At 34.7% G+C, this 24,171-nt stretch overlaps 1 protein-coding gene across 1 annotated transcript in view; it reads right to left on the bottom strand.

Moving 5' to 3' along the window:
* The window catches only part of LOC128984947 (guanylate cyclase 32E-like), a 78,718-nt gene that overhangs the window by 4,897 nt on the left and 49,650 nt on the right, over positions 1–24,171 (bottom strand). Inside the window, exons 9-19 of the mRNA XM_054404317.1 lie at positions 21,194–21,337; positions 20,293–20,465; positions 19,006–19,126; positions 18,041–18,205; positions 17,635–17,811; positions 16,787–16,907; positions 15,875–16,066; positions 15,216–15,384; positions 14,216–14,356; positions 11,736–11,859; positions 10,689–10,757 (exon numbers count right to left, since the gene is read on the bottom strand). Coding sequence (XP_054260292.1) covers positions 10,689–10,757; positions 11,736–11,859; positions 14,216–14,356; positions 15,216–15,384; positions 15,875–16,066; positions 16,787–16,907; positions 17,635–17,811; positions 18,041–18,205; positions 19,006–19,126; positions 20,293–20,465; positions 21,194–21,337 — 1,596 coding nt within the window. The remainder of the gene's footprint in view (positions 1–10,688; positions 10,758–11,735; positions 11,860–14,215; positions 14,357–15,215; positions 15,385–15,874; positions 16,067–16,786; positions 16,908–17,634; positions 17,812–18,040; positions 18,206–19,005; positions 19,127–20,292; positions 20,466–21,193; positions 21,338–24,171) is intronic.

A 24,171-nucleotide genomic window follows, 5' to 3' on the forward strand; every position in this document is an offset into this window, starting at 1 on the left:
AGTAGCTTTTTGGTAGTTGAAACTGGGTCGATTCAGTCCAAGATCATACAATAATTAATTCATGATTGGTCCTAGTTGTAGAAATAGTTGGTATTTATAGCAGTTATGAAGAAAAGGTTGGTAGTCATAACAAAGCTACAAAGGTCATCATGCTGACAACAATGTACGGTGAGTATCACGTCTATGTATCTGCAATTTTGAAAATGTTGTTTGGTCCTGAAAAAGTGGGGTGGAGTCCTATGATCGAATATACTCTGGATTTATTATTCACTCACTTAAACACGATATTCAAATACAAAATTATGATTCAAATTCAAATTGATTTAATTACTGTATGGGATGCATTGCACGACGTCCAAGTGCCACGACGTCCAATAATATTTATTCAGTGCCACGACGTCCAAAACATAATTTTTGAGTTGTTGCACGACGTCCAAGTGCCACGACGTCCAAAAGTACAGTAACTGCCAAAAATATAGTCTTTCTACAAGCTTTGGACGTCGTGGCACTTGGACGTCGTGAAACAGCGCACTATAGGATTGTAAAAAAGTAACATTTGCACGACATCCAAAGTCGCTGCCAGTTGCACGACGTCCAAGTGCCACGACGTCCAATAAATATTTGACTGTTGCACGACGTCCAATATAGCTCAGCGCTGTTGCACGACGTCCAAGCTCCTTCATGATGACCGGTTACGATGACCGGCTACTTGCCGAACAGTGTTCTCTCGTGTAAAATGCTTATGGAACGTTTATTAGTTATATATACATGGGTATATGTTCTTGTTCAGAAATATATATACTATGAATATTTGTACCATTTATTGAAACATCATAAAGTAAAAATACCCCCGCCGCAGCAAACCTGCAGACTAAGCGAATTTCAACTTGTCTGATTACATTTTTACTAAAATATTTCAATAAATAAGACATATATTCCCTATTTAAATAACATTAGATTTAACAAGTGCTTAGGTTTGCTGCTACGAGGAAGGTAAAAAGTGTTTTTGACCATACATCAATAGTATCTAGGATGAAATAAATAAATTGGCCAAATTTTATCAATATACACCCATAAACAAGTAAACTACAACAATTTTCATTTTCTCCATAAGAATAACATGGGAATTTTTAATTACACTATTTTTGAATTTTCTCCGTGACCGTTAGGCATACAACAGCGCTTCAATATACTAAATTATTTCTGTTTTTAAGCTCTACAAAACGTTTTAGAAAGAAATCGCAAAATTTTTTGTTTTTAGGTTCAAAAATGGGAAAAACCCATTTTTACCCCATAAAACCCCTCATAATCCCCCGTTCCCATGGTCCGATTATGCTGGATCGCGAACTCGTTCGAATAAACGTAGGTTTACACGTTTGTACCAAATTTCATCAAAATCGGATCATTTTTGCTCGAGTTATCGCGCTAACGGACACACACACATATATATATATATATATATGAATTTGAACGGATTGTGTTTTTGGCCTCTAGGGACCTCAAAATGAAAAATTAGATCGGTCTCGGGTCCAGGTCTTACCATGAGTACTACGGTAATAGCTTATTCCCTATATGGGAAATTCGCTAAAAAAAACATAAAAAGAAAAAATAAACAAGGCAACAGTTGGAAAACTATAAGATTTACATGGTTTGAAAAATGATGACATTTTGTTAACAACCGATAAACTTCATTATGTTTGGAGTAAGCTTTTAAATACTTATTTTTTCAAGACTAGATGAATGTACATTGATCAACATGATCTTTGAAAACTATTTTTTATACCCTCATTTTAATTTTTACTAGTATAAAGAATAGAATGCCTTTTTCGAACTGTTTTTTAGGCTTCAATTAAATGTTCTTATGTCGCAAATATGTTTATTAATAGTATTCACTTAACATTGACTTAATTTTATTTCAATAAATTTTGTGTTTGTGTTTTGCTACACCACTTATTAAATTGCAACCAATGAGAATGTCATATAAATAAGTTGTACACAGGGTTCTTTTGTTTCCCCAACTCAAAAATACAACGCACATGAATTGAAAATGTTATAGGTTTTAATAGTACTGTAGCGAATCGAATATCAATAAAGTTAACGTATAACAATAAATTTACATATTCCTAGATTATAATTGAATGTGTTTACGAAGGAACACCACAACCTCAAAATTCAACATTACAGTATATTTACTCAAGATTTATTGTTTTCATATAGCACAGTTGATGTTGCCAACTAGCGTGGGAGCGGAAGTCCTGATAAAGGCTGGTTCTCGGAAAAGTAATAAACTTGTAGTTTGAATGAAACATTTTTTTAATTTTGTACAGGACTCATGGGATCCTCAGCATCAAGTACAAACTGCAAAATGTGTGTCGAAGGTCTGATTAGACCTTCCGAGATTTAGACCTTCAGCAACTGATCCGTTTTTTACCTTCCTTTAATTTATTCCTTTTCATGTTGTGCTTCATGTAACATACATAGACTAGAGGGCCGCTCATGCCCTTGACAAATAAATTAACATTTTCCCACAAATACAAATCAATATCGTCATTAGACAAGGATTAAAAAATAAAATTTTTAAACAAAACCTACCACGGCATATTCTTGAACAAGTATGCCTACAAACCTACGATAAGCATGTTTGTTATTATTATACTTAACCTACAAATGCTATGACTTAGGGCATACCTGCTTTCCTAGATAAAATATGTGAACTAATTGCGAGTGCGACGTGAACTTAGAAAAAGACTAGTAAGAATTTACAACTGTGAATTTATCAGAATTGATTGACAGTTCAGACGAACCTGTGGCCACAGACTACGGAAACCTACAGTATTATTGTATTAGTATACTGTATTTGTATTATTGTGTTACTAGCAGAGTACCCGTCCTTCGTACGGGGTTGGCATATAAGTATAAATGCTTATTGCAGTTATGGGAGAGGACACGATTAAAAAAAACTGGTATTTTAATTTATACGGTATCCTATTGTGTAGCACACATCTACCATAGTCCTGATGTTCTAGACTGCACCTAAACCATGGAAAAAAGTAAAGTTCTCATTGTGTACCACAACTTTTTTTGCTAGTTGGTTCAAATTAGCTGTGGTCATTAATGCAAAAAAACAACATAATCTAACAAAAAACCACTAAGTGGTAACACTTTCCCCGTAAGTCAGCAATCCAAAAAAAGATAATAAATCATTAATTTTTCTGCCAAGAAAAACAATGTAATGTATGTAAGTTTGGCAACTTGGCGGCAGACTTTTGCTTGGTTTTTTTCATTGAAGTTACGTTCGTGGATAATTTCACAAATCAACTTCTCTAATTAATTAGTCCAACTAAGTATAATAATTTCGAGGTAATCAGTAAATTTAAAACCATCACTATTACGAGTTTATGAAATGTGGCACAAATAAGGTCAAATTTTGTAAATAAGCTCTCGCCTAGCAATGTACTAATGGGAGAGATACTTGCTCAATGAAACTAGTTTTATGGTATTTTTTAAAGTGATCGAGCAAAAGTCTGCCGCCAAGTTGCCAAACTTACATACATTACATTGTTTTTCTTGGCAGAAAAAGTAATGATTTATTATCTTTTTTGGATTGCTGACTTGGCGGGGAAAGTGTTACCACTTAGTGGTTTTTTGTTAGATTTTATTTATTTTTGTAGAAAATTAACAGTTAAAATAAAAATCCTCCTTTCTCTGATATATAGACCACGGCACAACTACATCTCATTTAATTTCAATAATATTGTTTGTGTAGAACTAAATTCTACATTTTTGGTCTTATCTGCTTTAAACCGATTACAAAACTTTTTGACACACGTACCAAAATTACTATTTAACAAACCCCCTGGGCTTAAACTCAGTTTCAAATTTCATCAATGGTCATCTTGAACAACATGAAATGCGTTGGTGTTACATAAGTGTTCTGATAATTAAACCCGTACATCTAAAGACTAGTGTAAATTGAGCCCTTATTAGAGAAGTAAAAATGTAATCAAACAGATTAAGTTTGTTAGAAATAGCATAAACAAAACAATTATTGAAAAACTCATCTATCCTAAATTTACATATCACTTTTTAATTGCTTGTCTAACATACGTAGAGTGATTTTCCCGATTGTTTTATTTGTTTTAGTGTATCAAAACATAAAACAAACCTTAGTACTAGTACTAAATTTCAAGTTCCTAGGTCTCATATTTTTTAATAAGTAGTATTAAACTGTTAAAAATTACGAGCTGCTGTACCAGTGTACCATAGGTACACTGCATTTTTCAATGGAAAGTATCGGGGGGCTCTAAGTAATTTTATATAGTAAGTATTTCAAATCATTCGGTATACCTGAAAAAATACTTTATAAAAGTTTTAAAATAATTTTCAGCTGTTCCTATGAATTTCTCTAACATTTGAATTAAATGAGATTTAATCGCAGCTGGTCCTTCTGTTGTTTTTATTTTAATCCCATGTTATTTAAATGGGCCAAAATCGTACTTTGAGGGCTTGCCAAGGGTTTATGGGTCAACGCACCGACTTGAGACCCTCAAAAGGCACATCTACACGTTAACGGCTGTCAAACAACATAAAAAACATTAAAATTGAGCCAGTGGTTTGGGCTGTAGGTCCGTCAGCATTCAAGGAGAAGAAGGAGAACACGGAAAATTTGTGAATTTTCAAACTAGTTTTTCTGGCTCAAACACAACCGTTTTTTAAATTCTTTTTTTTTATTTTGTTGAGAATGAGTGCCCCTATCCAGTAGATGAATAATTATTTTAATAGCTTTTGTTTCTTCAGAGCTATAGACGAGTAAAAAAGCCACTTTGTCACGTCATGTATATAATACACTGCAGCAGCTATGTACCGCTGGGGGACTTGGCGGGGCGGAACGCTGCCGCGTTCCTTAATAGTGATGCACCCTATTGGCAGACCTTATAACTTTTTAATGCTATTTAATATCATAGAACCAACTTGTACAGTTGAAACGGCTGACAAAATTCTTTAATTTCTTTAAATATGAATACTCATAAGGTTAACATGAGAAAGTCCAGAGCCAGAGCCACCGGGCGGAGACTGAAAGAATTTTTGAGGCAAGAATATGTTAATCGGGGATGTCATCTATCATCATACCAAATTTCAACCTTGTCGGTTTAGTATTTTTCGCGTTTGCTTGTCACAATCATCCATCCATCCATCCATACATCCATACATCCATACATCCATGGTTTGCACTGACAAAATAGGAAAATATAAATAAATATGGAAAATAGGGTAATTTTCTAACATATTTTAGTGAAATTATATAATCAGGCAAATGGAAATTCAGTCTACAGATTTGCTGTGGCAGGGGGATTATATTACGGTTTACACAAAAATAAATCAAAACATAAACCTCATAACACTCAGGAAAAGGGCCTAGGTTGATAGGGCAATGATTATAGAATCTTAATTATTTCCTATATCCATGATGAATGATTTCTTTTAAAACGAATTATTCCCATTAAAATTTATTGCAGCATTTCACAAAAATAGAACAGACTCAGTATAATCTAAATATATAAAAGGCAAAGCCCTCACTGACTGACTCACTCACTCACTCACTCATCACTAATTCTTCCACTTCCCATTTACCTAGGAGGCTAAAATTTGGAACACCGATTCTTTGGGCATTAAATAGGAAAAGTAGTTTTTATTCTGATCGGGCTTTCGGGCTCCTGGACTCCAGTGGCTCTGGAGTTTCCCATGATAACCTTATGATTTTTCATATTCAAAAGGAATTTCTTAACAGCTGTTTCAATTAAACAAGTTGGTTCTGTTCTATTATGTTGAATAGCATTAAAGTTACAAGGATTACCAACAGGGTGCAGCACTATTATTTTTTTAGATTTATGACTACAGCCAAAATGCATGTAATAAGTTTGTTCTCAATGGAAATAAATAAATTCATTTAATCATTCATTTAATTTGCAACCAAAAGGTGAGTGAGCGTAGCGAACGAACTTCAACCTGGAAGCGAGTTAGCGCAGCGAACGAGCTAACCTGAAGGCAAGTGAGTGGAGCGAACGAGCTCCAACCTAAAGGTGAGTGAGCGTAGTGAACGTACTTCAACCAGGACGTGATTGAGCCATGCGAACGAGCTCACTTGTGAAGTTAAACGGGGCAAAGCCCGCGGGTACAGCTAGTAGATCATAAACATAAACAAATGAAGTAACTGAAAGAGTCATATACTAATGAAATTACATTAACATATGGTTTGACAGCTACATTTAAGTAATGTAAAATAATGTTTACAATAGGGCTAGTAACATAATTATTTTAAATTTATAATCCTACCCTCTCTGTTCTAATATTCGTGCATTATTTAATATGTTTGAACCAGCTGTGTGGAATTGTGAAATCAAAATTCATTTGACAGTTAGTTCTGGTTGTTTACATTTTTAAATTATGTAGGTTTGCTCTTGTTACCATGGATACCATCAATCAATATTTCAAAATCTCTCACCTCAAATTTGTGAAAGCCCACGGGGCAGAGCCCTAGGACAATAACGAAGAGGGAATAGTTGTATAATATGTATCCTCGGAGCTGTAGCTTCATTTGCGTGCAATTTGAGCCCAGTCGGTTCAGTACTTTTGAGATTATCTCATACAAACACACAGACACCACCTCTTCTTTATAATAGTATAGACTAGCTGAGTACCCGTCCTTCGTACGGGGTTGGCATCAAGTATAAAATGCTTATTAATAGCAGTTATACTCAAGTTTTGCGTCTGGAATGGGGGAGGACACAGTTTGATCAAATTTTCTTCTTTAAATTTACGGTATACTATAGTATTACACATCTATAGCCATAATGTTCTACCACTTATCCTAAACAATAAAGAAAAATAAATTTTAAAAAATTCACAAAATATCATAAATCATTCATGAAATTAAAAACATAAACATAATTGTAAATAATCCTACTATGACAGTTCTCATTGCGTATCACAGTTTTGTGTTGCTGCTTAGTTCAAATTAGCTGTTTTCATAAATGGGAAAAAATAATAGTGCTGCACCCTGTTGGTAAATCTTATAACTTTATAACGCTTTTTCATATCATAGAAACAACTTTTTCAGTTGAAACAGCTGACTAAAATCTTTAATTCCTATTAAATTTGAATACTCATAAGGTTAACATGGGGAACTACAGAGCCACTGGGGTGGAGCCCGAAAGGATTTTTGAGAAAAGGATATGCCTATATGTTAATCGGGAATGTGAGCTATCATCATGCCAAATTTCAGCCAAATCCGTCCAGTAGTTAATGCGTGATTGAACTTCAAACACACAAACTTTCACATTGATAATATTAGTAAGATAAACCTTCACAAATACAGTATCTGACAGTTTCAAGCCAAAAAAATGCTTTGCAATTAAATGTCACCCGGGTCGTGTTGGTTCATATTTTAAATCCAATGATTAAACTAATAAAAGCTTTATAGGCCTAGATCTATGAGGCATAGCCCTAAGGTAGGCATATAGTTGAAAGTTACTTTCCACAATGGTTAAAAGTATTTAAAGTAATACCTCAACCTCGCCATTAAACACTTTATTCTGGTTGACATTTTCATTATCAAAGGTGGTCTTGTCCTTTTCGTGACACTGACAAATAAGGACATTTATGCGTTACCAATAGACACACACACAAAAATACAGAACTCAATTAGGGAATTTGCTACATTTTAAGCATAACGAAGTACATATAAAATTAGTATTTGAAATCTTTGTCAATGTCATCAAATTTTATCTTAACAGTTTATATTTGCTTTATCCAAAGATGACCCTAAATGCTGTCGAAATGGTGGCTTACTATATGAAATGAAGTAATATAGACGATTTAGATGGGTAATTTATAATAAAAATTACCAAAATAGGCCACGAACTATTGATACATAAACAACGTAAATCTTAAACAATTCATGATGGTTTGCTGCACAAATGTTTTGCTGAAATGAGTTATCATTTTCTTAGCATAAACTAAAATTTTGGAATCCAGACCGAAAAAGCAATACTTATACAGTTAAGACATCAATTAAATTAAATACGGCTGTAATACGACAGTATAAATAAGGTGCAACACCAACGATAACTAATTTGTAAATTACAGTGTTGTGTTAGTACGTAAAAATGATTCTTGCTGCTACCAACGGTTCTAAGAAAAGAACCAGTACCAAAAACCAACGTTTACAGTTGAGAATTACGTCCATTCAATTAAATGCGTTAATCAAGTCCCAAGGTTATTGATTTCTTGGTTTTGGATTTTCTCGTAAAAGGTTATTGGCAATCAAAGCTATTTCCCATTAATTGCTTTATTCGTGAACAACTTTTAATGTAAACTTAGTGGTATCAGTTTGAAAAAAAAAACAACTTTATACAAACAACTTTTTGTTATTTAATAGATTATGTATTCTCTAAACTATGATTGGTATATCTTTTAACATTAGAAGGAAATGTGACAAAAATCACACCATGCTGGGTTTTTGGGCGTTTGTAATTTTTTTTCTTAGGTATTCTAGGCCGTGTATTCTAGGGAAAAGTACCGGTATCAAGGATCGTCGTCGAAAAGGTTGTTATAAATAATTGGGTAGGCGTAAGTACCCAAGAGATGGGCAATGGGCCTATTGGCTGTATGGTCCAGTGGGTCCAGCGATTGCATCACACGGTGAGTAGGAACAGAAAGTGACACATTGGAAAAGCGAGTTTAGCATCATCCATAAACCGTAAACCTCTGTTACAATCACCCACTGCAGTTGTATTTTTTTACTTTACACTTTACACGTCCGCTATTGAAGCTCCGTCAATGAGTGGAAACCTTGTTTGTAAGCTATTGGCGACGATCATTAATAAATTTAAGTTTCCCAGCCCTACAACACTGATTCAAGGTCTTCTTTCTGGTTATCAAAACTCAAGAACAATTTTATACACAAAGAACCTCTGGTTCCTGACCTGAATAATGCCTAGTTATTTAATTTCATTTACGGTTACACTACATTATTCCACTTGCTATTAATTAAATCCGTTATGTAAGAAAAACGTTTCCAATCGCACTTGGTTGGGATTTGCCTTCAAAACGTGATCGGAAATGGTTGCGGTATTTGTAAACAACATTTGTAAACATATCGGTGACAGCTAGAAAAAATAATCTTGATCCGAACAGCTGTTCGTTATTTCATAGATGATTATGTGATATTTGATAAAAAATTGGACGAACACTTGACAAAAATCGCACAAAACTGCATTTTTGAGCGTCCGTAATTTTATTTACAAAGTAGTGAGGCCATATTTTAATGGCTAAAGACACTCTCGCCAATCCAGTGAATACATTAAAATGACTTGGATCTTGATAGGTACTCTCGTTTTCCTGGAGAAGATTGTCTGTGCTATGGCTAAAATACGTTTTTATTACTGCATCAGCTGGAGACACTCTCTGAATATCTGCTTCAACCATTTGTTGTCAAACATTGATCTCGTAAAATAGTGAAATTATTTTTCGTATGCACTAATAGAGCAAGGTTTGTACTAAAAGAAAACCTTCTTTTAGTTTAAAAAATACATGTTTCACAGGAAACATTTTTAACCATTGTAGTAACACCATTATAGCTTAAAAAGTTGATAAGTGATAGTTAACATAATATTTAGCACATTGACGGATAAACCTTTTTTGATTTCGTCATATTATAAGTGTATGAAAATTCATATATCTGTGTATCAATATCTACTTATCTCATTTCTGTTCAATGGAAGTTATACAAATTCAATGATACCGGTACTTAAATGGGAAGTCTTACAGCTGTTATAAAACTGTGCATACATTTTATCTTACGAGTGAATTTGCTACCAATTGATATAGTATGACAATTCTATTCTACTGCAGTACTTAGAATTCTACCACTACTCACATTAAACCTACCATATTTACTTTTGGGCTAGTGATTAATTTATTGTATTAATCACACAATATAGTGAATAGTGTAGTCATTTATTTATTTCGTTTCTATGACATAGCTCTATTTTGTAGAAATCAATTATGCAATCATAACAACAGAAATACTGCATCATTACATTTTACGGTGACATAGTATTTATTTTACATGTAAAAAATTTAAGCTAATGCAATAATTAGTTCAATTAGAACCATTGAATATTGGATAATTTAAACATTAATCGAAGACGAAGCGGTTGACAACTTTCAAACAGTTGACTAGGCCTAGTTTCCTTCAATAATTGCAATGCGAACTGTATGCACTGAGGTCGGAAAACAGTGTTCACAGTGTGCAGGCACTTTGGACGTCGTGGCACTTGGACGTCGTGCAACAGTCAAATATTGATTGGACGTCGTGGCACTTGGACGTCGTGCAACTGGCAGAGGCTTTGGACGTGGTGCAAATGATACTTCTTTACAATTCTACAGTGCACTGTTTCACGACGTCCAAGTGCCACGACGTCCAAAGCTTGTAGAAAGACTATATTTTTGGCAGTTACTATACTTTTGGACGTCGTGGCACTTGGACGTCGTGCAACAACTCAAAAATTATGTTTTGGACGTCGTGGCACTGTAAAAATATTATTGGACGTCGTGGCACTTGGACGTCGTGCAACACTCCCACTGTATGTACATTTCAGAAGCCATCTGCAATATAAGTAGCTTACCTTGTAAACATCGTAGTGTGAAATTATGGAATCACAGCATGTGTATAGGTCGTTTAGAAGATCCACCACCTAGAAATGTAACCAAAACATTTTAAAAACAATATTATTCAAATTAAACCCGTAAATATTGTATCAAAAGCAGTTTCAAAATTTTTGACTTTGAGTGAAAAAGGCACGTTTGATGAATCGAGAGGCTGAAACGTTCCAACATAATCCACCAATCATGTCCAGCTTTACTCTTACACACACAGACAACTCATGCCAAAACATTTATTTATCCTTCGTGTGTAGCGATGAAAGTGGTGAACTCTTTCACATGCACGAGTTTGAAATATGATCAAATAAACGTCATTGCACTACATTGTAACATTTTAACGTCTGAAAATGTATTGTTAAAATATTACATAAAAAAATCTCCATTATCTTACCCTTTCTTTGATTGAAATGTGTATTTAGTGTTTTAAAAAGTTTAGTTTAAATCAGTTTTTTATTAAGCTGGCTACAACTATGTTACTAGTTTTGGTAATATACAATCAACTATGTAGGTCAAATTAGACCTACATAGTTGATTGCGTGCACAACTAATAATTAATTAATGATTTTGAAAGAAAAAACCAATAAAAGATTAAAATAAGTCTTTTAAATTATACATTAGCATTTGATACAGAGAGTTTTAAGATATAATGAATAAGTATATGTTGGACACGTTAACTTACAAAAAATTTTTACGTAAAAACTTTATAATGCGTTTCTTGATACGAACCAAGTTCTTTATTCCTTGTTAAAAAACATCCCGATTAAGAGATTCTACTATACTACAAAATAATATAAAAAATCTTGCCAAACTACTAAACATACTCGTAACAATTTTGAGCTACTAAACAGTAGACCATAGTGGTTAAGGGCTCAAAGCGATAAATCACACTACTGGTACACGTACCGAAAGTGTATTTTCAACACTAAATAACACGCATGTGGCTCGTGTTCAAAAATATATTTTATGCCCTAGAGATGAAATATAATATTTTACAATGTAATTTGGCCAACCTGTAGCGGTGTGCTAACAGCTGATAGCTCTGTGAAGCCTACAATGTCGCTGAAGTAGATGGTGACACATTGGAAACTCTCAGCCTCTACAGGGTCTCCTCTCTTAAGGGCCTCTGCTACAGTCCTTAAAATAGGTACGTAAATATATATAATTTACTCTTAATAATGGTAACTCTTAGTAATGGTTATATCAGGAATGTTTACAGGAGTGGTATCTTTTACAGGTTAGGAAATACCTAATAGCTTACTCCCTAGATGGGAAATTTGCTAAAACATAGCAAAAGTAGAACTTGTTTTGTAAATACTGACAAATAATTGTGACTATTTCATCCGATAGCATTCTTCGTTCTTTGGATTGTTGCAAACTTTTGATTAAACACACGAGTTTGTAACTCCGGTGTAAACCCGGCTAACATATCTATGTTGAGACTACATAATTAATCATGAACTACAATAACTTAAAATTGATTTGCTAAATGCATTTATATTTAACAATTTACTTAAAATATGTATGAACTTATATTTGTAAATCCCTACCTAACCTATACATTCGTGGGTTTTAAACTTACATTTCTAATAGACTACTGATTAAGTAAATGAGTACCAACCTATTATTCATAATTGTTTGTAAGACTATTGTTTTATTAAACTATCCAGCACATAAAAAAAAATATCCAGAAAGAAATAATAAATGAGAAAACTGGGTTCAGATGACAAGGGACAAAGAGGGTGTCGAAGACTGTTTGTTTTAGCAAACAAGACAATAAAGACCTTCTTTAAAATCCAATTTCAGAGAACAATGGCCAGAATCGAGCTCCTTTCTTTTTGCCAAACATTCTTTTAATAGAGCTATTATTCAAAATATTTGATGAAAATAGTCTAAAAATATATGAATATCGTGGCTTTAACTTTGTATCATATAACTACGTGTTAACTAAATTAATGAACTAATTTTAGAAAAAATTATTGAGATGTAACATGTTTTTCAAGGCTGTGAGTGAATAAGTAAATAATAACTATATGCTGGTTTAGGCCAGCAGTAGTTACTCTTAAAAATTACAAAATTTCGTTATCAACATTTCCAAACAAATGAAATCATTAGGTGATAATTCAGTTTATTGTTTGCTTAGTGTGTTATCCTAAATTACGATAAAGAAGGAATAGTAGAACACATTATACTAAATAAATTTAGACCTATGAGTCAAAGCTAGAATACAATATTCTAATCTCTATCTCCTGTTAAGGAATATAAATCAGAGAAAATAAAGAAGTGGGAGATTAAAGTTAGTGTGAAGAAGGTCCGAGTAATGTTTCATTATACAATGTTAAGAAATTAATGACTTGCATTTAATTTTCAGCAAAGTCAGGTAAAATTCCTAAATTCCAGGAATCATCTAGACCATGAACTTGTGCAATAATATAGTAGTCATTAAGAAAATTACTTTAATAATAAAATACACAATTAAAATAGTAAAAAAGATAACAAATCAACGAATTATGTTCATGCGATGAAGTCCACCTAAAAATAATATTAATGTTTCAAAACAATTTGTTTCTAGATAAATACCGAAAAAAAACATCCAATAAATAACAGAATAACTGCCATAGAACTTTGCTTAATACAATAATTTATGCTCAAAGTCTGTTAACATGACGGGCTACAGCAAGGCGCAGTTAGGCAATTCCCGTTCAAACTGTCTGTACCCGAATTGCCTATCCCAGCGCCGTTGCATTTTTGACGATACTAGGCTCAGAAACATCTCCTCGAGCTGCCCTTTCCCCTTTTATTGTTTTAAAAGACTGTTTATATTGAGTTTTTGGTTTTTTTGGGATACAAAAACAATGAAATAAAATGTCAAGGCATTAGATAACTTATGAGCTATACCATAGATTAAACAGTATGTTTAATCTATGGCTATACTGTATATGAAAAGTCCAACTATTGCAAATTGTAAATAATAACAATTTTAAAATGTAGTATTCCTTAGTTTACAAAAATATTTAATTTTTTCAAATTTCATATTATTTCTTTCGTGATTTTGTTAATTTCTAATATTTGCCGAATTAATATAATGATGGTTTGAATGTTTTAATACTACCGTATCTTTTTTCTGTGAACATTTTCAGAATTTTTGGGCTCATTACGAAGAGAATAATAATCATTTGATTCTGAAAACCGTTTACAACAATTATAAAAAAGTACAAAAATAAAACCTTTGATTTGCCTGGTCTGTACTATTTTATGTGTTTTATCGTGAAATAACTACAGCTTCTTCAGTTTCTAAAACTTGTCATAACGCTTTAATAAACAAAGAACAAAAAATACAGCAAGCCCTTAAACTATTAGGCTTATTTAAACATGCCATTGTTAAAATTCGAAAAAAACTATTAATAATTGTGATATTTAAGAATTCTAATGAAAATTCATAAATAAAAGTAGCCTATGATAAAAAATAATGCTTCAATAGCAAACAGCTTACTTGGGCAGCATACGGTTGAGCAAAGCATCAGTCTTCTTCTTCTCTTCAGTCAGCTGATTAGTTCTTTCTTGCACCAATCCTTCTAGGTTACACGCATACTTCTCCATTATGGCCAACATGTTGTCAAAAATGTTCGGCTTCCTAAAAGAAATACAATAAAATATATATATTTTGTTTTCTTACTATCACTTAAGTTCATGTATGTGATGTTTTATGAGTTATTTAGGGCTGTGCCATTGCTACGATTATTTTCATGAGAAGCTTGAGGAAATATGTTTATATAAGATTAAGTCAAGAAAGGTTAAACCAGTAGGAGTATTATATTTCAAGATTAGTTAAGTCACTTACTGAGGGTCTGCTAAGTGCTGTCTCTCTTCCATTTTATTTATGACGATTTAACTTTTAGTAAATTACAAAAAGTGGCAATTAATAAATCATTACTTCCTTAAAATACCACATGTTTAGTGGCTATTTTTTTCAAAGTAATCAATTAATGTAGCTAAAAGAATCACTATAATTGCAAAATATTTTAAATAGCCAATTCCCAAAATAGAAACATTAGCAAATTAAGTTAAAGTGAATTATCCATTACATATCTAAGAAACACGTAACAAAAAAATAGAATAGAAGGTAAACACAAGACTAAAAAAAATGCAAGAATGTAATAAGAAGATTTTATAATTTTAAAGTTAATTTATTGTTGATGTTAAAACTTTCCTGTTTGGATGCATATTTTGGATATTAATCATCACCATACGTTACATCCATCCTATACATAGTCTACGTTAAGAAATATTTGTTTAACCTTAATTGTTAGATGCGCTAAATGATAAATTTGACTATCTTATTTTCCACTAGGTTCATAATTGAATTTTTTTAATAAGTAAAAAGAATGTGTGATTGACTATATGGAAAATATACTGTTTTGTTGTAATTTTTTGTCTATTATTAAGATCTGGGTATTTTCAGTTACACGAACATAAAACGGAGACACACTAACAGGCCTGACTGCATCTCCTTGAGTTTGACTCGGACGAAGCGGAAGTCCGGTCTATTCTCAGGGTCTTCGTCCCAACATGACTTCATACACCTGACTACGTAGTCAGCTGCCTCGAGGGGAGTGGTGTCTGGGCGGAGATGGGTACCTTGCTTGACACGGGAGATGATCTCTAGAATTATACAATAGTTTCAAGAAATGAAATAAAAAATGGAATAAAAATTTTACAATACAAATTAATTTTGCAGTTTAGTATAACTCTTTATCTGCTAAGTTTGTTTGGAATTGCTTCTTTGCAGTATATTTATAGTGACAGTAATTTAAACCTTTGCCATTGGTCTTAAAGATGAACACATAAGTATTCTCTACCCATAGAACTAATATTATAGAAATGCACAAATATTCCATGTTAACTGCACATGAAAAACGCAGATACAAACTGTTGATGTTTTATTACGCACAGGAAGAAGTGTAGGCAATGTGATATTTTTACATATTAAATATCTGCTGTACTTTACAAAATGAGTCATTTGATTTGATTTTGATTCAAACTACAATTAAGGTTAAAATCTTTACATTAGACGAACTAAGTAAACAAAAGTTTTATATGCACACATTCTGTTACTAGAGTGCAGGTTTGCACTTATTCAATATCTACTGACCTCTGTGCGAGAGACTGATGTCGCCCCACGGACCACACCGACCTATGACCTCATACAGGATGAAGGCGAAGGAGTAGACGTCACCCTTCTGAGAGCCGCGAGGGTGACTGTGAGGACTCCTCAGCAACTCAGGGGCTCGAACCAGCAGCCGGCGCTGACGCTTGTCCTCAGCATCTGGCTCGTCCTGTCCAGCTGGAACAGAATCAGCATGAGTCCTCGAGTACGATAGGAGTGGAGAGGCTTCACTTTGATTCAGACGTTAAAGGTTTGCTTGATAATTCCGTAGCTAACAAAGAGGAGGCTAGCGATTTTGAGTCACACTTCAGCTCCACTCTTCCCTACTGCCTCCAAACTTGAAATTGTTTCGATTATTTGTATAACAACATACGTGATATAATTACAGGTTTTTAGTCAACCTAATGTATAAATAATGAGAAGACATCTACAACCTCAAACGTTAACAGTATAAACATTCCATAGCATTGTCTGTAGCTTATATAGATACAAGAATGGTTTCTTTGGGAGTGTTTAGTCCACCTCCATGTTCAAATAGTTACTGTCAGCCTTCAAAAGTGACTATGGATAAACCACATTCCTCCCACCCACAATATAAAAGCACCAACGAACATGAAGTTAGACACATTCGTGATGGAAAATGTCCGCAATAAACGTTTGAACAACATGAAGTTAGACTTATTTAAGACATCGTCTCATCGACTCATTTAAGACATCGTCTAAGTTTATGATAACACCATTTTGACAAAAAGTCCTTAAGGTTCTCTTATCATTCTGGAACTCGTGTTTCTAGATTTACTAATATCAACCACAATGACAGTGCTTATTTTGGACCTCTAACAAAACCTAATAATTTTTATACAATACGATGTATAATTGGTACAGTCACAGTCTTACCTTTGAATTCATGCAGTCCAAAGTCTGTGATCTGCAGTATCCAGCGGCTATCCACAAGACAGTTGCTGGAACGTAGATTACCGTGGGACACGATCTCGCTGTCGTGGAGATATATCATTCCCTAGAAATATGTTTACTGGATGATCAAAAAATTGACCAATATGTCTTAGGTTGATTATCATTGTGGTAAAAATATGTAAGAGAATATAAAATATTTGATCATGTGAATACAGCATAATAATATCAATAAAATGTCAATTTAATTATGGCTATAAGTGTAAACAGATGTAACGTGGTCTTAAGATAAAATTGGGGATGAGCTAACAGGGGGTTCTAGAAATTCAACCATCAATACAGACTGTATTTTTTCTAGTTAGGCACTTTTATAGTACCTAGAATAGAGTAATTCCGTAATTTGTTGGTGAGGGACATGCCTCTAATCTTAGATGACACTCTCCTCGTTCGTATTGTAGAGTCGAATTTTTCAAATATTATTAACTGTCCCACAGCAGAAAAGCCATCAGCCACTATGATAATCTTGTTTTGATATGGTCGTCACCCGGAATCAAGAATCAACTAGATTTTACCGTTTTTATGACAGTCAGCCAGAGATGCAGGATTTTCATTGGCAGTTATTCGTGTCATTAGAGGCTTTTAACATTACCATATTGAGTAAACATAAAACTGATGAGAGATAATTTTCAGATACTATTTTAGTAAAATTGTTGTTATTCCAGGTTCAGTAGGCAATCCTGCATTTGGACTTTAAACAACCTCTCACACCGAATCTCACAACCATTGGTGATTTTTAGGATTTGAACCCACACCCCCAAGAGCCGAGGCTATACCTTGATAAGGTCAGCGATGAGTGACGACACGAACATGTTGTCCAGGTGCATGTCCTCGTTGTTCAGCACATCCTGCAGACTGCCTCTAGCACAGTAGGTCGTCAGCAGACATATGTTGCCGGTGTCGACACAGGCGCCGATAAACGTCACCACGTTCTCATGTCTTACCTCACGAATCTGCGAAAATTTTGCTATACACTATCACAAGTACAAAAGCTAGGTGTTAAGGTCATTATGGCCACAAAGGTGCTTTATTTTATTTTGACAACTTTTTTTATTGATCAAATTTGCTGTTTGACAAAGTTAAAATTAATCTATACTACTATCAAAATTTGCTAATTTGGCACCTCAGGACTGTTCCTAAGTTATCACATGTTTCAAACATTTTTATGTTTCTATTTTCTACCTGTTTCAGCTCCTTCCTGATACTTCGAGTGATATCGAGACTACGTTTGTGGATGGGTTTGATAGCGACGATGTTTCCCTTGTACAAACCAATGTGAGTGTAGGCTCGCTTTGGGCTCACTTCCGGTACCAGACTACGACAACCACTGTGTCTGTAGACCGGAAACTGTGGAGAAAATTATATTTATACCAGGAGTATGGCAACAGTTACAAACATTATGTCTTTCAAAATGTCCATGGTCAAGGGGTTGGTTAATTCATTAACAATATTTTAACCAATTAGCAGAACAATTTGTCTTGCATATTAATATTATAGAATTTGCCAAACTCAAAATATAGCGCATTTCATCTGGACTGGAATATGGAGCCTAGGTAATCCATCTGTTGATGGAAAGGGGCAATCGTTAACGTTTAGCTAACTCACTGTCTCAGTGTCAGTCCTTAAATGTCAATCCTTAAATGATCTCGAACCTATTCTCATTCGAATGTGCAGGAGTTGCACACATAACCAACCTCTGGTTTAGCCTAGTCGAATTCATCGTCGGGTGAGCAGCTTAACCTCTGAATTTAGATACTTGATGAAACATTCAACGTATATGCAGGAACCGTAGAAAAGGTTGGCCACTCATACAGTGTGTTTATAGTTTAGTTCCATATTTCTTATAAGGTTTCAAACTATTATAATTCATTGGGAAGTAACAGATGCTGGTTTTTGATAAACTACCCTTTCAGTTGGGTCATTTTGAAAGTTTTAGTTTACGAAATATACTATTTCGGCAAACCTATTATTCAACTGAACGACATTCCTTTACACTCTAAAACTAGCAAGAACTAAAGCATCGGGATTAGCAACATATTTTCACGGCTTTGTACTAGTCAAACTCACAAACCTCTCAGTAAAAAACTGCGACAAACTAAATTCGACATAATAAAACTACACAGATGTATATTAGTGATTACTCATACCTCGGTTGGGTAGGACACGCTAGGGCCTCCTCTAGGGTCCGCCATGGTAGGAATGATGGTGATGTCTCTCATGTCAATCTTCCACAACAGACAAGCTAGCTTCTGCTCATACCTGTAGTGTCTGTAAAGAAGATAATTTATTCTCTAATCAATTAATATTCTCAAGACATTTGTATTAGACGGTCACAATATTATGTATTTAGATATATTTTAATGTTTGTAAATGGATATCTTCGAGAGGCTTCATTGGTAACACATCATAATGGGGCTACTACAAAAAGTAATGAGTTTTCTCAGTGGTAAATCTCAGGTGACTGAATCTACTTTTTGAAATAAAAACAAGGCCAAAACGTACTTGTTTTAGCTTGTTAGTAAACGAAGTTCTTTGTTTGATTACTCGATACAGTTTATTCAAAGCCCTATCAGGCTAGATACAATATCGACACCACTCTTTCTTCTTTTCTATTAGGCGAGTCACAGTGCAACGACGTAGATTAAACACTCCCATGTAAATTCGTCATTTAAATGAAACAGATAACGACCATTCTAAAGTACGATTGTGTACATCCCTGCAGTGTGCAATACTATGTTGAGTACATTTTAATGTCCACGATGTTCTTTCAAAAACTTTAAAACCATTTCAATGAAGTAAAACTATATATTTACAGAAAGTTTCTTTTTCCCAAGAAAAAAGCGTTTGTTTTACCACAATTTGGTTTAGTGTAAAGCATACCAAATGGTACCAGGAAACCCCTTTGGTCAACGTTACGTCAGTAGCAATTAACCAAACACGAATATCGCATACTTTTTAACACTTTTTTCTTTTAATACTTTTCAATGAAATGGCGACCATACAAAGTAGGTATTTGAAGCCAAGTATGAATGGAGATGAGTGTAGGATGAGTGGCGCGATCTTGTATTCTTGTTAGTGACTAAGGCTGACATATTCCTTAGACACAGCTGTTAATTAATAGCCCGTACAGCTAATGACAACTAAGGGACCTACAGTTTATAGTGGAATCCGAACCACATTTTTGCCTTGGTATATACGAATTGGTCTAATTATCAGTATAGTACTACAGATAGTCGTAGTACTCACTCGTACGAACGTTAATCCACACCAGGGAGTATCGAATCCACAGTGCATGCCTATAAATATCCACAATTCGTGACCTCCTAGTAGCTGGATTGCAGGACGACGCCACCCGTCCAAGTATAATTAAATCTAATTAAATTTACTATCTTCGAGAAATATAATTGTAAAATCCTGAATCAATATGAACTCACTTGAAAGCGAATGTCACGGCGACGACGCAGAGCGCAGAGATGGCTGCCAAAGTCATGATGGCCTTCCAGTTGTAGCCGCAGCGCTCGTTGTCAAAGCCACACAAGGGCTCGGCATGGGGCTGTCTCCCACTCACCCACTGGATAGGACGTCCCTCGTCGTAGTACCGGAACTTCTAGGGAAGGGACAGTAAAAGAACCTTAAGATTTACATTAGTTTACCTTAACAATGAAAAGGGCATACCAGTAATAGAACACGATGATGAATGAGTTTACTGCACCTTCAAGTTAATTTTCCATCCAATAAAAGTGTGAATCCAGTCATAATTCATCAGTTCGGAATCTTCAGATTACTGAAGATTAATAAGTTGTAGTTTTATTTGAGTTAAAAATGCCTAGTGGCTTGAGGGAATTTTCTTGACCTCCCTTGCTCTAAGATCCCTCTCAAGGAACCGACCAGCACTGGATTTGGGGTATATTTTTATCCATGATTGAACTATCATGGAAAACGTGTTGAAACAGAATGAATGTTAACCATTAATTTTGCAGAAATCTGCTTGTTTTTAGGTTCTGCAAAAAAATAAACACTCGCGAGGTGTATTTTTGTTTCTCAAAATCAGTTTGTAGAAAACTTTAAGGCATTCTATATCTGCAGTATATTACATGGAGTTATCTATACTATAATATGAGTAACATTTGCGCACAATTATTTCAAAAACGGCTTCTACGATTTTCTCAAATTTGTTAGAAATATCTTAGTTTTAAGCTAAAAACAATATCTCTTCTAGGCTCTGTTCTGGGAAAATTCTTCTTTCGTCAAAAACTTAAAATGAATTGACGGTTAAAAGTCAAATCACATAAAACTAATTACATTAGTTTAACTTACTTAGATAATTTAACTAACCGGTATGTCAGTGCTGTCATCTGAGTACTGGAAGTATCCTACAGGTTGCATGCTCATCCTTAGACTACCGTTGACCTCCTCGTCATCTAGGAGAGCCACGACGCTAAAGTTGCCTTCTGCGTCTCCGTTACCATCGATGTACACCTAAAATGTTCAAAACGTATCATAATATTCAGTAGCGGTTCTAGGACCTTGTCAAAGGGAGCCACTGGGGAGTATACCACGAACTTCCGAGAAAGAAGGGGGTCCAGGGGTTCTCCCTCCATATTTGGGTTCTAAAAACTGTTTGGTGGCTTTCTAAAGACATGTTTAGCGTCTAGAACTGTCTCCAAAAACCTCCTAGGTTAATTTTCAGGACGAAATGTATGTTAAAATTTATATTACCTGGTTCCCATGGCGGGAGGTAGGTTTATCCTATAACACTCTTCCTTGGAACCACCTCTGAGAATATTTATTAATCTTTTTTATGAGATCATCAGAGCTATGTATGTGTATGTATTTAACATACCTTCTCTAGAGTAAACTGACTGATCCGAAGAGCATTTATTGTTATCTCTGCTATAATAGCAAGAGAAAGAGACGAGAGGTAAAATTAATTATTTCATTTGACACTTAGAAGAGATGGCTAAATGCAAAATACATGTTTAACTGGCATGGCAGTTGGAAAGTTGTAATTTTTATTCCAAATCCTGAAAATTGGCAAGTGTAAGATTTCTCTCATTTACACTGTGACTAAACCAACCATGTATGACACTTCTACAGCTCCTACACATTAGCATATTTTTAAAATATTGCACTCTGGCGTAACACATGAGCTAAGTCAGCAACAAAAGTTCCCCTCTAATTCATTCAACATTCTTTCAGCTTCAGCTCAAATTACAAATACTAAAGGGTTGGTGTCGTAATACTGTGAATAAAAATAAAAATCGAAACAATAAAGTCTTTAGTTTGAACCATCGATATATAAATATAACTGGATTTACTACTACTGGATTGCTGGCTGAGCTCGCTAGCCCGAGCAGAAATCTGTGGTTGCGTTCTGCACTTGAAGGCGTCGGGTAGGGGCAAGAAACCCGCACGGTGCTTGCGTTTTACCTATAAAGTCAATGGTTTTACATCGCACTGACGCTGTGATAGCATTTGTTTACCCTATTTTAACTATTGATTCACGAAAAATGTTCATCGGGGGATATTTTCACTCACTTATCTAGTTATATTAAAAACCGAAAGTATATTAGTAATCAATTAATTGCTATACAGTACAACGTGTATTTACATTGTTATAAAGTTGGGCGATAACATAGTATTTGTATAAAAAAAATGCTTGGATGGTTTGGGTTATGGGTTTTATAAAAAGGGTGATAAATTAAACAATAAAAATACAGTACAGTTGTATAAAAACCATTTATTTGAATACACCTCACAGAGTAGCCAACATTTCACGCATGATTAAAAAGTACTAATTTTGTTAGCTTTTGACGAATACCAATTTTTGACAGTGCAATGGTTTGCTATTTAGCATGTCTGTAGCAAATTATTTAAAAAAACAAATTTCCGATTAACTTTATCAGATTTATTTCGTGTGTGTCCTCTCCAAAGTCAACGTTAGACATATGGGTGTAGCTACTTAAATTGCATTCGTCAGCTGTCAAAAGACTAACACTTTCTTCACATGTTACTGTATATAATATTTTTCAACAATAAAACCAGACATATAATACTAGGTGGCGTTCGCAGAGGCATCCACAAAATTGAGCGGAGTCATCAAGGTTTCATATTATATTGTTTTTGTCTTACTGCAGTAAAAACAGTATTTTTTCATGAATGCGCTGCGGGTCTAAAGTAGCATTTTTAATATTTAGGGAGTAAAAATCGTTTTTAGCCTCTATGGAGTAAAAATCAGCTGTTGTCAACTCAGTTGTAAATTTCGATTGTAAACGATTGCATGTATCGAAAATATGTATCGATTTGTGCTTCGTAATCATTTTTAACATATTACAGTCTACAGTCTCTTCCCGTAGCATTTTAGCATTGCAGATACATTAATCCATTCTCAAACTCAACACTGCTCACATTTACTACTTCCTTCACCACACCCTACGTCGTGGACCTGTTTCCCTCTCTTCCCATAGCATTTTAGGATTGCAGATACATTAATGTAATTGCCAAAGACAGTTCCCACACTCTGCGCTGTTAACCTTACTACTTCCTTCACCATTTACTACGTCATTGGCCTGTTTCCTTCCTTTCTCATAGCATTTAAGTATTACAAATTCACTTATCCATCTGCTCAAACGGTTCCCCCACTCTGCACTGCCAGCCTTTACTACTTCCTTCACCACTTACGTCGTGGACCTGTATTCATCGCTTTCCATAGCATTTTAGTATTTTAGATACGTTAATCTAATTGCAACAAACATCCCCACTGTCCGTACTGCTAGACTTTACTACTTCTTTCACAATTTCCTATGTCTTGGGCATGCTTCCATCCCTTCTCATAGCATTTCAGCATTGCAGTTACATTAATCGAACTGCTACAAACGGTTTCCAGTTCCCACACTCCACACTGCTCACCTTACTACTTCTTTCACCTGTTCCTACGTCGCGGATCTGTTTCCCTCTCTTCCCATAGCATTTTAAGATTGCAGATACCTGAATCTAATCGTCATAAACAGATCCCACACTCCGAACAGCTCGCCTTTACTACTTCCTTCGCCACTTCCCACATCGCGGACCATTTTTCCTCCCTTCCCATAGCATTTTAGGATTGCAGATACCCTTATCTTATCATCATAAACAGTTCCCACACTCCGGACAGCTCGCTTTGACTACTTCCTTCACCACTTCCTACGTCACGGGCCTGTTTCCCTCCCTTTCCCATAGCATTTTTGATTGCCCATACCCTTATCTAATCGTCATAATAGTTCCAACACTCCGGACAGCTCGCCTTGACTACTTCCTTCACCACTTCCTACGTC

The sequence above is a fragment of the Macrosteles quadrilineatus genome, unplaced genomic scaffold (genome assembly GCF_028750875.1).
Source record: "Macrosteles quadrilineatus isolate MER2022 unplaced genomic scaffold, UCM_ALF_1.0 Scaffold_2__2_contigs__length_208266976, whole genome shotgun sequence".
Classification (NCBI taxonomy): Eukaryota; Metazoa; Arthropoda; class Insecta; order Hemiptera; family Cicadellidae; genus Macrosteles; species Macrosteles quadrilineatus.